The sequence below is a fragment of the Cebus imitator genome, unplaced genomic scaffold, assembly GCF_001604975.1.
Source record: "Cebus imitator isolate Cc_AM_T3 unplaced genomic scaffold, Cebus_imitator-1.0 Scaffold22, whole genome shotgun sequence".
Lineage (NCBI taxonomy): Eukaryota > Metazoa > Chordata > Mammalia > Primates > Cebidae > Cebus > Cebus imitator.
Window position 1 is genome coordinate 9,036,685 of NW_016107337.1, and position 20,678 is coordinate 9,057,362.

The 20,678-nt window shown below is 36.0% G+C and overlaps 1 protein-coding gene across 3 annotated transcripts in view; it reads right to left on the minus strand.

Moving 5' to 3' along the window:
* ZFHX4 (zinc finger homeobox 4) overlaps nucleotides 1–20,678 on the minus strand; it is a 187,406-nt gene that overhangs the window by 29,709 nt on the left and 137,019 nt on the right. For all 3 annotated transcript variants that reach the window (XM_017521893.1, XM_017521891.1, XM_017521892.2), the window contains exon 5: nucleotides 5,347–5,415. In XM_017521893.1, coding sequence (XP_017377382.1) covers nucleotides 5,347–5,415 — 69 coding nt within the window. The remainder of the gene's footprint in view (nucleotides 1–5,346; nucleotides 5,416–20,678) is intronic.

Here is a 20,678-nt window from a genome sequence, read left to right on the forward strand (position 1 = left end):
CCACCATGCCCAGCTAATTTTTTGTATTTTTAGTAGAGACGGGGTTTCACCATGTTGACCAGGATGGTCTCGATCTCTTGACCTCGTGATCCACCCGCCTCGGCCTCCCAAAGTGCTGGGATTACAGGCTTGAGCCACCGCGCCCGGCCAACATCTTTATTTTCTATTAGCATATTGAGTATCTCTGTACAAGACACCTTGGCTTGTAAGCATTCTTTCCTAGACTCCTCCATGATTGCCTTGTCCTGTCATGCCCTACTCAAATCTGTCCTCCAAATGATCTACTTAAATGTGACATCCCTACTTAAAATCTTTTAGTGAGTCCTATCAGTCACAAAGAAATAATTCAAACTTCTCTACGTGGTGAGAATATGTATAGACAAGGACCAAGATACCTGGTCCTTGTCTACCACACCAGTTTCATTTTTGTTCACTTCCTACATAACATTTAGTGTTTGAGAACAGTCCTCTTACACTTTAGAGTGTCAGAGTCACCCAAGAGATGTGTTACTGGACCCCATCTCTAAAGGTTCTGATGTAGTAGCTCTAGAGCTGGACCTGAGAATTTGCCTCTCTATTGAGTTTCCAGATAATGCTGATGTTCCTGGTCCAGTTCACATTTCGTAGCCACTGTTCAAGAAACCCAACTGTTTATAATGCCCTCTCCCTTCCTATATGTACCATTAAATTTCCTTATCTTATTTAGAACAACTTGTCTTCACTGTATAAATTCTACTTTTCCTTCAAACCATCTTGGGAAATATCAGTTTCAACATCTATAAAAATTGAGTTAATAATAATTATCTCATAGGTCAAAGGTATGTTACGGAATAACATATAAAAATTGGTCAGCACAAACTTAGTTAAAATACATATTAAAAATGATAGCTGTATTATTACAAGTACGATTGAGTACTATTATTTTCTTCTCCAAAAAGTCTTCTCTGAACCCAGAACTAGGGTTACTGTTTCTGGATAAGTGCTTTTTTTTCCACCTGTATATTGATGTTAAACAATTTACCACAACTTAATTTGTGGAAATTGTCTGTATATTGCCTGCTTGCTGTAATAGGTAAACATTTTTTTGAAAATAGTGATTATCTTATCCATCTTTGTGCCAGAAGCAGCTTGAACACTGCCTGGAACACAGTAGGCAGGCAATACCTATTAGCTGGAACAGTGAATTGGGTTTACAAAGCAAAACTGGGAAAAGAAAAGGAAAAGTCCTCGTGCAACCCCAGCCCCTATTTCCTTTAATAAAATGTAAAAGGAGTGTTTTCTTTTGTCTTGGTGTTTGGCTTGGGATTTTTTTTTCTTTTTGCATTTTCATCTCTCTACTAAATCACATTTATTATTCAACCCTCCCCAGTCTAGTTTCCTCTCAAAGTCACCAGTGATTCCCATGCTGTAAAATTCAGTGGTCACTTCTCTGCATCTTACTTCACTTTCTCTGCTCAACAGATGTTAGTCCTCCCTTCTTTTGGAAAATCGTGCCTCTCTTGAATTTTATTGCTTCGGGTTATTGTGATTTTCATCCTGCCTCTCTGAGAATTACCTCTTATTCTCCTTTGCTGGGGCCTCTATTATAAACAACAACGAAATACTGGAGTGTCTCCAGAATTAGTACTAAGCCCTTTCTCTATCTGCATTATCTCCCTAGATAATCTTATGTTGACTCATGGCTTTATATTTTGCATCTCTACTTGGGTGTCTAAAAAGTTTATCTAATCTAATATGCCAGAATCAGAGCTCTTATGCCCCTCAACACATCTTACTCCATTTCCCCCTCTTTGCCGTTGCAATAACCAGTGCAACCACCCATCACAAGCAAGAGTTATCCTTTAGTCTTCTATTTTCCACTCACATACATCCTATCCATCAGTAAATCCTACTGTTTCTACTTCCACAATACTTGATGTATACTGGATCCATCTACTTTACATTTTCCCTGTCAGTGCCTTTAATCTTTTGCCTATATTACTACAGTGGTCTTATAACTAGTTAAGACTTATTCTTGTGCTCCTGTAATTTACTCTGCACAACTGAATAAAATCAATCCATTCTGCTTGAACCCTGTCATAGCCTACTATTTCACTTAGAATAATATAACAGCTCCTTACTAGGGCTGAAGCAATTAAGCCCTTGCCTACTTTTCTGGCTGCATCTTACAGTACACTCCTTCTCACTCACTCATCTTTCTCCACGTTAGCGTTCTCTCTCTTCCTGGAACGGGACCAACTCTTTCCAAACTCTGAAGTACGTTTTCCCAAACTCTGTGTAATTGGCTCCTTTTCATTATTCAGGACTCAGCTTACTTGTCATTGCCTCAGAGAGCTTCTCTGACTACTGCTTTTAAAGTAGCTGATGAGCTGTTACACAAGTAAGGTCCTCAGATTTTAGCAGAACCACTACCACCTGAGGGGCTTGCTGGATTCCACCTCCAGTGTTTCTGATTCAGGAGGTCTGGTTTGGGGCCCAGTATTGCACTCTTACAAGTTCCTAGGTTGTGCTGATGCTGTTGAAAGGGCACAACACTTTGAGAACCTCTGCTCTAACATATCACCTTTTAACTTCCATGATCACATTTATTGCAATCTGAAAATACTTTTTTGCTTATTTATTTAGAGATATTATCTAAAGTCAGGGACTTCATCCATCTTATTCACAATGTATGCTTAGCAGTCTCTGGCATGTAGAAGACACTCACTAATATTTTACATAAAATTGATGATTTCTAATTTCACTATTTGGGCAATTAAGTCTATGGTTTGATGTCATCAATTGAGATGGAGAAAAAATAAGAACAAATAGTTTTGCAGAAAAGGAAGTTCAATTTGAAATGTATTGTATTTAACCTTACTATGAAAATATCCAGAAAGTATGGGAATATCTAAGTCTAAAGATTCTCAGAGAGATTGAAGTAATAATGTAGATTTTGATGTCTTTGTTTACAAAACAACAAAGAAATGTATTGACAGGAAGTAATCTCTTTTCAGCTTGAGTTTTTTGACATAACTCTTGATTTTTGCCATATCACTCCCGAGTCATTAATGAAATCTTTCCATTGGTTTGAGGTTTGGGAAGCAGAGTAGGTTTATTCTATTTCATCTTAAATATATCCTCTAGCTTTTTAGGGGAAAATAACATTCTAAAAAATATTTATGAAACATGCATAGGTAAAGGTAAACTTAACTATAAAGCTAGAATTTTTTATAAGGAATGTCCTGATTTTATATGGAAGGATGTTTTCACTTGCAAAATTGTTTTTAAGTATTCCAATACACCATTGTGAATGCAAAGGACCTTTGGTAATCATTTATTGTTCTATATAGCACATTATTATTCCAATTGGATAAATCTGGAAACTGAAGTCATACCTACAAAGCAGAAATATACAGCAGAAATAAATGAAGTGTGTTGTAGCAGTACGTGTGAATTTCCTTTTAAATTATCTGAATATAACGCAGCTAAGAAGATGTAACTGCTGGGTTTTTTTAAACATATATATACACCAAAGCAAATGGACTAGTGGATATGTTGACAAGACTATACAAAATCCAATGAATTCAATAATTGCAAAACTAACTCCATCAACTGAGCTCTTTGACTTCTCAAAAATAATATCCAGTTTATGAACATATATTTTGTATAAAATCTATAATTTAGGTAAAGTTTTATAGTGTATAAATATTGATGTAAAGATTATTACCAGAAGTTTTAATTTATTCGTTAAGAAGCTACAGATATCCACATGCAAAAAANAAAAAAAAAAAAAAAAAAAAAAAAAGAATGAGTCCAGACACAGAATTTATATCCTTCAGAAACATTCACTCAAAATGGTTTACAGACCTAACTGCAAAACACGAAACTATAAAACTCCCAGAAGATAGCATAAGGGAAAATCTGGATGACTTTGGGTTTGGCAACAATTTTTAAGATACCACACTAAAGGCATGATCTATGAAAGAAAGAATTGATAAGCTGGACTTGATGAAAATTACAATTTTTGCTCTTTGAAAGATACTGTTGGAAAATAATGAGACAAGCCACAGACAGTGAGAAAAGATTTGGAAAATACATATCTGATAAAGGACTGTCATCCAAAACACACAAAGAACTCTTACAACTCTTACAAGCAAGCACAACTCAATTAAAAAATTATCTGAAGACCTTAACAGACACCTCACCACAGAAGATATACAGATGGAAAATAAGCATAGGAAAGGTGACATGTGTGAAAAAAAATCCACATCACATGTCATCAGGGAAATGCAAATAAAAACAACAATGCGATACAACTACACACCTATGAGAATGGCCAAAATCCAGAACACTGACAACATCAAATGCTGGTGATGATGTGGGGCAACAGGAACTCTTATTCATTGCTGGTGGGAATGCAAAATGGTACAACCGCTTTGGAAGACAGTTTGGTGGTTTCTTAGAAAACTTAACATACTCTTAATCATACAATCTGATAATTGTGCTCCTTGGCATTTATGAAAAGGAGTTGAAAATTTATGTCCACACAAAAACCTGGACACAGATGCTCATAGTAGTTTTATTCATAATTGCCAAAACTTGGAATCAACCAAAATGTTCCTCAGTAGGTGAATAAATAAACTGTGATATTTTCAGACAAGGAAATATTATTCAGCGCTAAAAGGAAATAAACTATCAAGCCACATAAAGACATAGAGAAAACTTAAATGCATATTATTAAGTGAAAGAAGCCAATCCGAAAAGACTACATATTGTTTGATTCCAATTATATGACTCTCTGGAAAAAGTCAAACTATAGAGACCATAAAAATCACTGGTTTGCAGGGGTCAAGGAGGTGGAAACAATGTATAGATTGACATATAAGATTTGTAGGTAAGTGAAACTGTTTTATATGATATTATAACAGTGGATACATGTCATTATACCTTTGTCCACCCCTATAAAATGTACAACACCAACAGTAATCTTTATTGTAAATATGGTCTTCGAGTGATAATGCTGGGTCAATATACAGATTCATCACTGAACAAGTGTGCCAGTCTGGTGGAGGGCAGTGATAATGAAGGAGGCTATACGTGTGTCAAGGGAGAGGGTATTGGGGAAATCTGTACCTTTCTCTCAGTTTGCTGTGAACCTAAACCTGCTCTACAATGTAAAGTCAATTTACATATACTTCCAAGTATTGAATTTATTTGATTTTGCTTTTTACTTATTAGAATAAGACATATGATGAGATCTAATTAGAGAAGTTCCAGAGAATGTTTATTACATCAATTATGAGAGTGACAAATGCAACTCATTTAGGACAAGGCAATATTTTGAGAAGGAATAGAAACAATTACCTGAGGTTGCTCTCAAATGCTGCTCTGTAAGATCATCATCACAAGTCCTGGCTCCCAATGGGGCAGTTTCTGCAGAAGACATCAGAGTGAAAGGTAATCAGCATACCATATCCAGCTCTCACATCACAGCTAATATCACAAGAACACAAAACTTGGCAATCAGGAGAGATAAGTATCAGGTGAAGCTCAGATGAGTCTCCAGCACACCTTATATCCTAGTGAGCAGTAGCTGGCAAAATGAGTCCAGGGAGTGATAGGATTAGATTTAATTCTCAATTATTAGCAGCACAGAACAAACACACTAGTAGAGAAAATATGGGAGCAGGAAAGGCTCATTATGAATTTTGTCATTAGACTATTTGGCCAAGCCTACATTTTACAGGATTATGTGTTATAGTGACAACAGCACATTACATAAATTATTAGCATACATTTACTTCTCTGAGAAGGTACCAGAAAGAAATATTACTGTATATAATAGCTGATGTGCCAAAGCAAACATCAAGCGCTGGAGGGGGCACCTGAAGAATAAGTCCAAGTCATCAGCAAATCCACATCTTTATTCTCACCTTTTATTTGAGCTTTAGAGCAAAAGTGCCAACAATGTATTGGTTTACAAAACTCAACACCAAACACAAATCATTATTATCACCCAGCTTCATGATTCCTTTTTGCACCCTATTGTAGGGAAACCTATGGAATAAACAAAACAACTAGACCTCAGAAATTTCCTTCCACATATCATTCCTTCTCCACACCAAGTCATCACCTGCTGTTGATTCCATTTTACAGTGTCTCTTGTCATGCAGCACTCTCTATTCCCTCTGTCTTCTCTTTCCTGACAATTTCAGGAAATTATAGCCTCTATAATCATCGATATGCCTCAAGTTCCCTGTCTTTCAAATAGAATCCCTCGTAAAATCTCAAGAGTTATCTTTTTAGAAGATAGAATCTTGAGTACAAATCATTTCTCCACCACTTTCTAGGTATGGGGCTTGGGTGAATTACTTAACCTTGCTAAGCCTCAAGTCCCTCACTTGTAAAACGAAGATAGAATTATGTAAATAGTAACAGTAATAGAAAATAATACCACTAAATGTGCAATGTGATATGTCTTTAAAGTCAGAAAAGACCAGATGTTATCAAGAAGTTTAAAAAATGGTCATACAATTCTTACCCTGCAGAAGGGAATCATGTTTATCTACTATTTCTAGCAATAGCATCTCTGGTTGATTTTGAAGGCTTTGATTAAACAAATAATTAACCTTGAAAACAGAAGTGCATACTAAGGCTCTATTATTACATTTATTAATTGTCTTTCCTGCTGTGTATAAAACCTTTGGCCCTTAGTAGTAATCTATTTAAAAACAATACAATCATAATAAACACTCAATGTCCCCCCCAAAAACTATTATGTTTTCTTGTCACTCACTGTATGATAAATTCCTCATGAAAGAAAAAAATTATTCTCAGTCTTTACTTATATATCCACGAGTAGCTTCCACATAAATCACATCTTTAATGGGCATCCTACATGCCACTCAAGAAGCCTGCCGTCTTTCTCTTGACAACTTCTCATGTCGTTATGCCTTGATCAATGTGGTTCCTCTTACTTTGAATACTTTTTTGTTCTTCTGCTGTTAGCCTCCTATTCTTCCCTCAAAACCAGAAGCAAGTGAAGCCTCCTCTGTGCAGCCATCATGATTAGCTTACATGTATATTTCAGCATTTATCATGATATATTAATTTTTACATGGTCTAGGTATGTTTTCCCAATAAATTTTGAGTTCCCTAAATGCAACTTGTCATCTTCACAGATTCTGAAGTAAGGACAGAGTAAGACATATGAAAGTCACTTAAGACACTTTGATATAAAATACTAACCTACACCCTATATCCTAAAACAGATGAATCTGAAGATGAGAATTTTCTTGTAGCTTCCCAGAGTTTCAGGACTCTAATTTCAGAGCTCTGTCAACTATACCTAACAGAGATAATACCCATTAATGCAGAGATTGCTCCCTGCTCTCTTTCTATATGTGTGTGTAGGTAAAAACCATTTCTCATTTTTCTAGAGGAAAATCAAAATCATTTATCAAAATATCTCTACCACTACCCCCACATACTTATTTCAATGTATCATATAGATTTGTTCAAAATGACTATCGGTAGTGCGTAGCTGAATTTGACCAAATAGCTGCTATTCCTTAAAGATCAGTAAAAATAAAAATAAAACAATGACAAATTATTGAGTTTATATCTCTGCCAGATACTGTAATAGCTATTTGTATACAAATAATCATGTAATCCTCACAATAACATAATGAGGCAAGTATTAATCCTTATTTTATAAATCAAGAAGTTAGAGCTTAAAGAGGTTAAAGTAACTTGCCTCAGATCATAAAGTTAGAAACCAATAGCCTGGAATGAAACCCTTGTCTGTCTGATATAAAAGTCTGTCAAATTTTCAATGTATCCAGTTGTAATAACACAATATTTGGGAGCCTGTAAAGGTTTTCCTAGTCTTAGCAAAGGCCAAAAGCCAAGCTGTGGGGAAAGCAACTTTTCTCTAGTCCTGTGAAAATTCTGCTGTTTCATAACATATATATATTCTTTGACTATAAAACGTAACCTAATAATTATTTGGGGCCATATTAAAACTACCTCATTTGATAGCGATTTAATGAAATACACAAAATGTCAAAATCAGACACTATTGTTTAGTTTTACAAATTAGGTCATGTGGCACTTGGAGACTGCTCCAATGAAAGCTACTTGTGCCAATAATTTCATAATGTTTAGATCCTCAATAATGTTTCTCTCTTCATACAAATAATATAAATATTTTAATAAAGGAGGTTTTAACTTACCAAATGAACTGATTAATCTATACTCTTCTGTTTGCATAAAACGAAATGTTTAAAACCTAGTAATGATACATAGCATCTTACAATGTATCACTTTAATAATTGGACTGTAATAACAAATCTGACTGCTGTTAACATGATTTGTCTCTTTTGCTGGTGATTTAGATTACTAATTTGTGTTTTCTAGCACCTGAACTTCCTTGTTTAATGCTATTTTTAAAAAATGCCATTGACTTAGTTTATCCAGTATTCTACTCTATCCTGTCAATTTGGAGATAATCACACATTTGAAAATTATGCCAAATTATGCTATTTTTATTAACACAATGTGGGAGTAATCAACATCATTTTCTGAGGAATAGTATATTGATCATCGCAATCACCATCAACAACAACATTTTACAGAGTATCTGCTCTGTGCCAAGTACTGAATGATATCTTTATTTGTGTTATGACACCCATAGCAAGTGATGGAGCTGGGATCTGAACCACACAGTTTTATTTCAGGGATAGTTATCTTAACCACAATGACATATTGAACCATAGTTTATAATCCTACAAGTAACTTTCCTTTTGATTCTGCATTTATTTCTAGTGTTCACTTTTGTTGTTCTCATTCAGGCCTGAATTCTGCTAATCACCCATTTCCTTAGCCTAACCCAAATGGTTACATCTACAAAAACAAAGCTTAATAGCAAAATGTGTAAGGGTCCCCTTCCTTTTAATCTTAAGGAAAGTTCTCAGGGCTTTCTCTCTCGCTACCTTGTACTGCCACAACTGTCCCTAAGCCTCTTTCTACCCTTTCTTTCCCTCATACAAGTAACATTTATGCTGGTAAGTAAACCTATAACTTTCAGGTATTTAATCTCAGTTCAAAAATAATCAAGTTCCAATATGGCAAATTCCCCCTCTCCCCCCTCGGCTAATTGGGATAACAATTTTGCAAAACTATAATCCATACAAATTTCATGGTCAAGGAAAGATTTGGAATTTTAATTTTTAACAGTCTAGATATTTATGCAGAGAGTTATAAGATTAAGATATGGGAATAAATCTAACCTGTCCTAGGTGACTGCAACAGCCACGGGCAAAATTTGGGATGCATTCAGCACAAGTTCAGAGCCAAGTGGAATTTTAAAAATAATGGATATATATTCAATCTGCCATGCATAGTACTAATAACATTTGCCTAAAAAACTTGCACATCTCACCTTTTCCCAATAATTTGCAAATGTATTAAACAACAAAGTATTGTACTATTCTCTCAAAATGTTTAGCATATAAAATAAAGTATATACCACCAGAGTAAATATTAAGCCAACTGGTATGAAATAGTAAAGAGAAAGAAAAACATTTTCTGTAGTCCTATGCAACATTATTAATCCCATTTTATTTTCATTTACAATAAGCCCAACTCTTGCTTTTTTTAAAAAAAATTGGAGAATAAGACCAAATTCTACAAGAGTTCACAAGTGTCAAATCACCTTCACTCCACAACGCTTCTACCCAGGTCTTCCTGTTTTACTTTTGAAACTTCTCCCACCTCTGCTGGAGCTATGTGACTAGTTGTAAAAGGATATATTAGAGCGTATGAATACAAGAAAAAATACTTGCAGCTCTCTAATTGTAAACTAATAAGTTGTCATTTTTGGAAATCTGTTAGGTGCTAGGCATGTACCCAGCATTTCCTTACTTAATCTTCACAGTAACCCGCAGCAGAAAAAAATCACTGTTTTTATGGAAGAGATGAGATATCAAATCTCAGACAGTTTAACTTTGTCCAAAGGCACAGGGCAGCAGAAGTAATATTTGGATGAGTGTATGACTCCAAAGCTCTGTACCTCCCTGCTGGATAGCACTGCCTCTAGGCAGCCCTCAGGACTCCTGGGCCAGGCATCCTGAAAACTAAATTTTTTCCTCCTAAAAAAAAAAATAGCTCACATCACTTCAAAGCAAATTCATCATAACTAGCTTAATATTTATAAGAATACATCAAATTTAGCATTTATTGTTATCTTAGTAGTTTACATTTGAATAACGCCCTCTGAACTTGTTTGGTCATTGCTAAGTCAAGTCAGTGTGTTCAGATAAAGCAAGTTCACAATTAAAAATGATTTCAAGTGGTCCTCTCCATCCTTTTCCTATGAGGATACAAAGACTGCTCTTTTAAAAAAACTGAGCAACTCAGCATGCTACCAAATGGTTTTGAGTAACCAAGCAACATCATCTTTGTTGACCTGTAGTGCCTTCTCTTAAATTATTTCTTCCAGGCAGTAATAGATTGAAGTGCATTGGATGCTCCAGTGTCAATTATCTGAATGGGGCTGGATTTGTAATTTTTTATTTTCCAGAAAAGTAAAGCTTCTTTGCCCTGCCCTGTCTGTTTTTACCCAGAAGTTATTTTTATTTAGTAAGGGGTGCTATCTCCTGGGGCCTCCCCGGCCAGGAATTTGTGATCACTTCTTTCTGCTTCTTGAATCATCTATGACCTCAGTGTAATGAGGCCTCAAAAGAATTTAATAAGTTTCTGATATCAATTAGCTTCAATAAATTACTTATACACATTTTTAATGTATTATATTTTAAAGTGCTTTTATTAAAACATTTTTTTCTTAAATTTACTAATTCCTAATATATTTCTCCAGGGGAGGGATAACATGGGGAGAAATGCCAGATATAGTACGCACCTAAAGTAAAACAAAAATTAAAATTTTAAAAAAAGAATGTTTCATTTCTGATTGTTGGGAAATTAAAAGATCAACATTTGTGAGGATAATTTGAGTATAAAATTATGTTTCCATCTATCAACCAGTTGCCCAATTATCTAGATTTAAGTACTTATGGCAGGGGTCCCTAACCCTGGGCCATGGACCACTACTGGTCCATGGCCTGTTAGAAACGGGCCCCACAGCAGAGGTGAGTGGCTGGAAAGCAAGCATTATTGCCTGAGCTCTGCCTCGAGTCAGATTAGAGGCAGCATTAGATTCTCATGGCAGCATGAACCCTATTGTGAACTGCACATGCAAGGGATCTAGGTTGTATGCTCAGTGTGAGAACCTAATGCCTGATGATCTGAGGTGGAACAGTTTCATCCCCAAACCATCTACTCCTGATCACTCCATGTGTGGAAAAACTGTCTTCCATGAAACCAGTTCCTAGTACCAAAAAGGTTTGAGACCGCTGCCTTATGGGATTCATCAAAATTTCTCTTTATATTGTCTAAACAACTTTCATTCCTCAGCATACTGTGCTGGCTTTGCTAGGTTGCTCATCAGCATAGGAAACTAATCCCTATCCATAAACTGATCCTTCTTCCACCCAATAATAGCCTTTGTTCATTCTGGGCACTAGCTAGTTATTTCAACACTTTGCTTCCTATCTCAAAGCCAGTTTTTATTTTACTGTGTCAAGAACACTGAACATGAGGTTTACTGTCTTAACAAACGTTTATGTGCACAATATAGTACTGTTGCCTATAGGTATAATTGTGCAGTAGATCTCTAGAACTTACTCCTGTTATTTAACTGAAACTTTACATCCTTTGTTTATAACTCCCCATTTCTCCTATGCCTCAGTCCCTGGCAACCACCACTTTACTCTTTGATTTATAAATTTGACTATTTAAAATACTTTAGACTGCTTTACTGGAATCATACAATATTTGTCTTTTCATGATAGGGTTCATCCAGTGTTGTCTCACAGCTAGTTTTTAATCCATGAAAGCCTCTTTTTCTACTACACAGTTACTGAGTTTTTTGAATAGCTGTATACTAGGTCAAAAGCCTTTTGAAATTATTTTTTAATAGAGAAAAAATATTCTGCAGTACGTCTTTATCTTTATTCAGTTAACTCTTTCGAATACTTTTTACAAGGTGTTATGGTTTGGATGTTTGTTCCCTCCCCAGCTCATGTTGAAATGTGGTTCCCAATTCTGGAGTCAGGGCCTGGTGGGAGGTGACTGGATCACGAGGGCAAATCCCTCACGAATGGCTTAGCACCATTCCCTTGGTGGTAAGTGAGTTCTCGCTCAGTTCATGCGCGATCTGGTTGTTTAAAAGAGTCTGGGACCTCCTCCTTCCCTCTCTCTTTTGATCCCACTCTTACCATGTGATGTGCCTGCTTCCCCTTTTCCTTCTGCCATGATTGGAAGCTTACTGAGGCCATCACCAAGAGGAGACACTGGTGCCATGCGTATACAGCCTGCAGAACCATGAGCCAATTAAGCTTCTTTTCCTTGTAAGTTACTCTGCCTCAGATATTTCCTTGTAGTGACGCAAAAACAGCCTAACATACAAAGGTATCTTTATTCTCAGGCAAGCTGCATTTCTTTGGCTCAGTCGTATTATTTGGTTCTTGGAAGCTTCTATAACTTCTCTTACACTTTCATCTCAAAGACCAGTGATAATAGGTGCCTCCCTCTAAGACTGAGCTGTTTTTAAATGACTACAGCATAGAGTTGAATCAATGTCACAAGTTTTTAAAAATGCTTTCTTGACTCTGTAATCTCATAATTCCCAATATTTTATTTTCATCACAGTCAATGAGTTACTTGGGCATATTTCTTTGGAACCATTACTCTCGAAACCATCATTCACTCTTGCTGTGGAGAATCAGAGAACATGACCCCTGTGTTGCAATAATGACCAATTTTTTCTTAACCATCTGAGGTTTATTCTCTTTGCTTGAGAAGTTTGAGCCAGCAAAGATAAAGGGTGAGGCATCGGTGATATAAAATTGCTGACTTCTTCTATGGCAACCCTGCCCTTAGAAACCTATGTTGTACAAAGAAGTATTTCATTAGGAGAAGGTTGGCTGCTCCTGGAGCAAGGAAAAAACACCATGGAGTTAAGAACCAATTCCAAATTCACTTGGGTATGAATTCCAGCTCCACCAGTTTCTAGCTATTTGACACTGTCCAAGTTACTTAACCTTCCTGAAATTCATGATTCTATATGTGGAAGTGGAAACAATAGTAAGTCTGCAAGATGGTGATAAGGAGCAAAGTTAATAAATACAAAGTATGTAGTACTGAATCAGTAGTAGCTGTACTTATGCATAACTCTTCTCTAGCTTTGATCAATCCTGCTGAACACCAGTTACTCAAAGAAAAGAGTACATCAGTTTGGTACTATGGCTTTTTAGATTATATTCATAAGTAATGTACTCTTTGTCCATCAGTTAAGTTTGATTTTAGGCCTTTAAAATATCACTATTATTTGTGCACATATTTGGGAGGTAGATAATGTTAACAAGACTAAGCATTGATTTCTTAAGCATTGTAGTTTGAAAGGTTGTTTGTTTGTTTTTTTTTTAAAGTAAATCCCTAAGAAAATTTTACACATGCTTCAGTAAAAACACTATGTGTATCAATTTGTAAAGGCTTGGCCTTTTACAAAAATCATAGTGAGGCCAGGCACAGTGATTCACACCTGTAATCCCAGCACTTTGGAAGGCTGAAGCAGGAGGATCGCTTGAGCCCAGGAGATTGAGAGCAGCCTGGTAACCAAGTAAGGCCCTGCCTCTACAAATTATAAAAATAATTAGCCAGGTAGAGTAGCACATGCCTGTAGTCCCGGCTAATCCAGAGGCTGAGGCCGGAGGCTTGGTTGAGCCCAGGAGTTTGAGGCTACAGTGAGCTATTATCATACTACATACTCTAGTCCCAGCAGGAGAGTGAGACCCTGCTTCAAAAAATAAAAATAAACAAAAATTACAGTGACAGAATATGAACTTTGAAGGACTGGTAGTAATATACACGGCAGCCCTAGGTAGGTTTTTTCCTTGCAAAAGAAGAGGTCCTCTGCTCCCCACACCAAATTTCCACCATCCACCTTCTAGTAAGAGACAAACTTGACGAGAAGTTAAAAACAGTCTCAGAATATATACGTCTACAAATGTGGCAGTCTGCAAAACTCTAAAAATTTTTATCTGTACACGAATATTGGATTTGAATAATTTTTTAGATTATTCCCTATGCTGCAATAACCTAAATCATATGCCTTACTGAACACACCATTAAAACACAAAACACTTATTTTTCTTGAAAACAATGCATAATGAACCCAAAGATACGTACTACTTTAGCGTTTTCACAAAAGCAGTGTTTAATAGGAAATGCATAAAATAAGAAACTCAGTAAGGAACCCTTTCCTTCAATCTGTAAAAATTTAAACTGATCTATTAATATGTTGGTACCAGTTTCCTTATCTGTAAAATGGGGATAAAATTACCCCCTTTCTTGCTGTCACACCTAGTCACTGTAAGGATGAAATGTAAATTGTTATCACCATCTCTAGGTGCTCATGCAAAAATAAATAAATAAATAAAATCTTGCTACTATACTTCCTAAATATTTAATACTTAAGTACCCTGCCATGGAATGCATCATTACTTACTTATAATAAACTACTCTTTACAGTTATATACATGGGAGAAATTATTGCTTCTTGTAGGTAGGCTTATTTATTTTGTGAATTATATATGGCCATAAAATAAAATCCTCAGATAACTGGATAATGTTTTTTACCAGCATAATTGTTGAAATAAATTTACCATTAACCTAAGATGCAATAAAGTTTCTGAAATTCTATGTAAATAATCCTTGGCTTTTACTGTTTGGAACTTTCTCCAGCTCATCACATTCAAAAAGGTCAAATTTATATAGCTATATACACCAAATTATACTTATGAGAATTAATCTGGGCAATGATGGATACAAACGTAAGTGAAATAAATCTGGAAAGGAAAAGTTAGTGAAAGTATTCATAGCCCCAGAAAAGGAAGACTGGAAAAGCTATCTTGGAGCCAAGAATGAAAAATGTGCTATTGGAACCTGCTATGAATTTTCAAGACAATACTTATGCATATCCATGAAATGTTTATTTAATAAATCATTCATTAATGAGCAAACAGATTGATGAGATTTGGCACATAGCTCTCATTGGACTATGTGAGCAGTAGAAAAAATGGTTTCTGAGACATAGCCAATTTATTTTCTCCTGTGCCTGAATGCATGTATTGGCAAAGGGTTCCTTGGATCTTGGCAGCATGCGAGTTTTAAGCAGAGGTGCCACGATCATATTTTCATCTGTGTGATGCTGTGCAGAGGATAAAATAGAGGAAGAGGAGTCTCGCTGTTGAATAAAAAAAAGACACTGTAGCATCCATCACACTTCAAACTGTAACTGTCTAAAAGAAATTATAGAGAAAGGTAGAATGGTCATTTCATTGAAGAGAAAAGGAATGTTAAAAATCCAAGATTAGGTCAAGAGAAAAGATGAGCTCAATTTTGAACATGAATTTGAGATATTTAGTAAACATGTAGGTTTTTGCAAATAGGTCTTTGAAGAGAAAATTGAATTTAATATATTTGAAAATTGTATTAACCAATTACTTGTGAGTAAATGACACTTCTTAGAATATATAGAATATGGATAATGAGGGCTGAGGGTAAAATTCTAGTGAACAAAATTTAAGAAATTAAGTGACACTGAAGGATGACAAAAGATACTTTGAAAGAACAAAGAGGGACTAGGTGTGGTGGCTCATGCCTATAATCCTAGCACTTTAAGAGGCAAAAATGGGGGCTCATTTGAGGCAAGAAGCTCAAGACCAGACTGGACAACACAGCAAGACCCCATTTCTTCAACAAATAAAAACAAAATCAGCCAGGTATAGTGGAGCACACTTGTAGTCCCAGTTACTCGGGACACTGAGGTGGGAGGATCACTTGAGCCCAGGAGTTTGAGGCTGCAGTGAGCTGTGATCATGCCACTGTAATAATAAGAAAAAAAAAAAAAAAAAAAAAAAAATAAAAAAAAAAAAAAAAAAAAAAGGATAATAAAAATAGGCATAGGATTGGTGCGTGATTTGTAAAATGGTGGCCAAAGGGGGAAAAAAAAAACAAAAAACTTTGAATCACAGGTATAAAATTATACAGAAAATTCGGGTAATATAAGGTCACTGTTGATACTGTCAGAGACGAGGGTGGCTTGGACCAAGGAGGCAGTAGAGAAACTGGTACATAACTTGAAAGAGCAGTAGATAGGACTTGCCAATGTCTAATAAGGAACAGGAGAAAATTTTAAAAATCAAGGATTATTCCAATGTTGTTGGCCCAAGAAATAAGAACTAAGATGCCATTTACTAAGATGAGGGAAAATGTAGGTTGAACAAGTTGGGAGTAAAGAGAAGGTTCAAATATGTTTAGTTTGAGATTTTCTGTTTATATATGCAAGTAAAGGTGTCAAGTATTTGGCAAGGTTATGAAGGGTTGTATGTATATGTGTGTATGTGGAGAGACAGAGGGACAGAAATAGGGACAGAGAAATAGAGAGGGAGTGCAGGGGAAGAGAAGGCAATGTTTTAATGGCAGTTTAAGGTTTTTAGATGAGATTGAATGAGATAACCTAGAGAATAAGGGTCCAGGACTGAGCCTGGAATTCATTCCTCCACAGGGCATACCAAAGCTGGGGGCAGTATGAGAAGTCTACCCCAGATGTCAGAGGTGATTTATCATTGACAGTATTTAGAAGTACCAACACATGGTAAAAACAAAAATAGAGCAGGCCAACTTTTAGTCAGTTTTATTACTATTTTTTCTTAATTCCCTATAGGAAATGCATTCTTGTTATTGCCTGTGCTGAGATGGAAGATTCCCATGATTTCCTCCCAAAATAAGGAAGGACCAATGAAAAAAATCTGATCAGGAATGAAGTGGGAGAAAACCAAGAGAAGATGTGGTGTAGAAAGCCTAGTGAAAAAAAAAATCTCAAAAAGAAGGGAGAGCACAACTAGTTAAAAGCTGCTGGCTAGTGTAGTTAGGTGGACTAGGAATTGGTCATTAGGTTTGCCAAAGAACAGGTCAACAGAGTCTTTGATCAGAGCTTCTTTAGTGGAGTTGTGTGAGTGCAAACACCTTCTGAATGTGGGTAGAAAGGAAAAGGAAGATGAAAAAAAATGGAGATGTCAAGTGTGGACAATTCTCAGAAGAGTGCTGTAAAATAATCAGAGAAATGGGGTGGTGTCTGAAGGTAGATATAGCATTATGGGAGGGTTTTGTAAGTAGAGAGATACAGGGAAGGTTGAAATGATGATGGAAATGAGCTAGTAGCAAGGGAAAAATTAATAACACAGAAGAGAGTGAGGCAATGACAGGTATCATAGGATGGACCTAGGCGTAGATGTCTGAGAAACAGTGAGGGTGAAAGTCAAATTATTAAAAGTCAATGAAATTGAGACTAGGGCTTATCATCCTGAAGCCAGAGATCAGGATTATGACACTAACAGATTAGGAGAGTTGGCAGAATAGGAAAAACAGAGAAAAGAGGCACCAAAATAGATGTGAATGATAGAAGACAGGGACTAAAACGAGGTTCAGAAAGCAGAAGCCATTGGTTTTAGCATATAATACACACCTATTGCTTGTTTGTGATACACAGTGACCATAATCATTTTTGTTGCGTAAAGATTTGGCTAGCAGTCCTGTCTAGCTATGAGCCAACACCACTTTCTTCATTGTAGGTATCCTGGAGGCTATAAGCAATAAAACTTAACAACAAAGATGAAAATCCCCATGGAACATAAACAGTTCCCTATTAAACTCTTAAATTGCGTTTTATGGCAATACCATCACACTGTCATTTTTATAATCCTCCCAAGTTTGATCAGAAAAACTAAGCTATATAAAACACATATGGCACATGTATTTTAGGATTTTGGCACAAGATGATTAAAAGGCCTCAAAAGTGTGTGGTGAATTGGTAGTCCTCCACATACCCATTTAATTTGCTGTCATGGCTAATCAGATAAAGCATCTCGTAATAATCATTGGTGTAAAAAGCGACATATAGGCTGAAGTCACACTGCCATAAACATCTTATGATTAAAACAAAAAATAATTGTGCAAAAGAGCAAATATCTCATTACAATACATGATAACGGCAAATAGTAGCGGAAAATGAACTTAATTATGAACAATTAATTCATAATTACTAGAATTCAAAAATACAAAAAGGTGCAAAATATATGGTAATTTTAAGAAAATAAAAAGTGTGTTTGGAAGGATGAGAATATTGGTGGTAAAGAAAGTGAATTTTAAAAATCATTTATTTTTGTTTGCTTCACATAGACAAACTAGGAGTAAAAACATCTCTAATATGGTAAATAATTTGAACCAAAGGCAGAATTCCCTTTGGAGGGTTTTTAACATTGCATTAGTGAGGACATAGAAAGAATAGAAAAAAAAAATGTATTCACTGAAAAATGTAAGTAGCATGGGAATAAACTGCATCTTTTATATGGCCAATATTTTTGTAATGTTCTCATACATTTTATATCTCTTCACCCTGATCCTCACTTTTGTCCTCAGAGGCAACAGATATTGTATCACCCTAAATTCTCTAGAACTCCATTTCCGAAGTGAAGAAAACTGACCTCTAATTTGCCTAGGTTGCTTGCAAGGGTTGAAAATACACTGCTTTTTGCATACCCTATTAATTGTTGGAAAGAATCTCTTATATATCCACAAAATTAGAATGTAATAGGGTGAGACCAAATGGAATATAGGAGAATCAATTTTCATTTGTTCCATCTCCGCCCCATCTTTCCCATGATACCTGGGAAAGGGTTGCACAGTACTTATGGACTGGTGCTGGGGCACTCTGTCTTCCTTCTTCCCGCCAAACGCTCTTTTTTAGTTGTTGGCCCCTATCTCAGTGCCCGCCTGCTACTAAGTTGGCTAGCCTTGAATGAGCTCTCTGCCTGCAGGTCCTTTTGCTTCCTAACACACCTCTTCAGCAATGCCATTCATACACTCCAAAGCTTTGGTACTTTCTTATTTTCTCAATTATCAAATCCAAACTTCTGTCTCACCAAAAGTCCTACAGAGACAGACAAATTAACTTCTCTCCATTGTTCTCCAACAAGAGCAGCACCCACCATGAATGCTCCATTTTACCTCATGGCCTAGCTCTAGGTTTATTCGCAAAGAATATATTTACTGAATACTTACTAGGTGCAAGACACTCTGATAGTCCCATTATGGAAGTTCCAAAGGAACAGTTTATAGTTGTTTCTGTTTAATCAATCCTTTTTATTTAGAAAGATATGAAAATGACTTACATTTGCTCCACATTTCACAAAATATTTCCATTATATTTATTCAGCATAAATGACATTAATAGGCTAACATAAATATCAGTTCTAAATGTTATAAATAAAACAGAGCCCCTAACATTGTTTTATTAAAACTACCAAAAGCCCATTAAAATTATCAAGAAAAATGAATACCTTTTTGCTAGTTAAAAAAAANGTTTTATTAAAACTACCAAAAGCCCATTAAAATTAAAAAAAAAAAAAAAAAAATTTTTAAAAAAAAAAAAAAAAAAAAAAAAAAAAAAAAAAACAAAACAAAACAAAACAAAAAAAACCTTTATGAGAACATAACTTCCCCTCCCACTCCTGCACTAGTTTAAAGCATTTTGGCTGAAAGGGGAAAATGTAATGCCGTACTATCAGGGCCCCATCACTCTGCCTAATCAGGCTGAGAAGTTTTCTGTAGTCACCAAGCTTCAACCTTTACTGGGACCCTTGACTCCTCCTTCATTGCTTCTGGATCACCCGGGCTGGAATACAGAGTACAATATCCCGCACGTGGCTCACCACAGCCTCAACCTCTTGGGCTCAATGGATCCTTCTGCCTCAGCTTCTCACATAGCTGGGACTACAGAAATGTGTCACTGTGCCTGGCTAGTTTCTATTTTATTTTATTATTTTATTTTATTTTGTTATTTTATTTTTAGTAGAGACAAAGTCTTCCTAAGTCTCCCAGGTTTGCCTAGTCTCAAACTTCCGGGCTCAAGTGATCCTCCTGCCTCAGCCTCCCAAAGTGCTGGAATTATAGGTGTGGGCCATCACTACTGGTCTAGGTTTATTTTTAATGCTCTTTGTTAGTTGTTGGTCCCTACCTCAGTGCCAGCCTCCTAGTATGCTGACTGGCCTTGAATGAGCTCTCTGCCTCCAGGTCCTCTTGCTTTCTAACACACCTCTTCAACAATGCCATTCACACACTCCAAAACTTTGGTACTTTCTTATTTTCTCAATTATCAAATCCAAACTTCTTTGCTTGGCTTTCAAGGCCTTCCATAGTCTTAACTAACTGAGTACTTTTTTTGCCTTCTCCTAAACGGTCATGATTAGTCTTTTAGTTTAGTTTCTTGCTTGTCTCGAAGTCTTGCCAATTTTCCTTCATCTCTGAGTCTGCATCATACCATTCCTCCTCTTATCCCTAAGGACAGTGCCAAAATAAACAAGCGAATAAAGAAACACACAGACAAAGAGAGAAATAAATAAAACCCTACTGCATTTTCCTATCCTACTCATTTCTCATGTCTTCATACCTCCACCAGCCATATCAAATGCCCCAGTTTCAACGTTCCTCTAAACATTACTCAAAATGTCCTAATT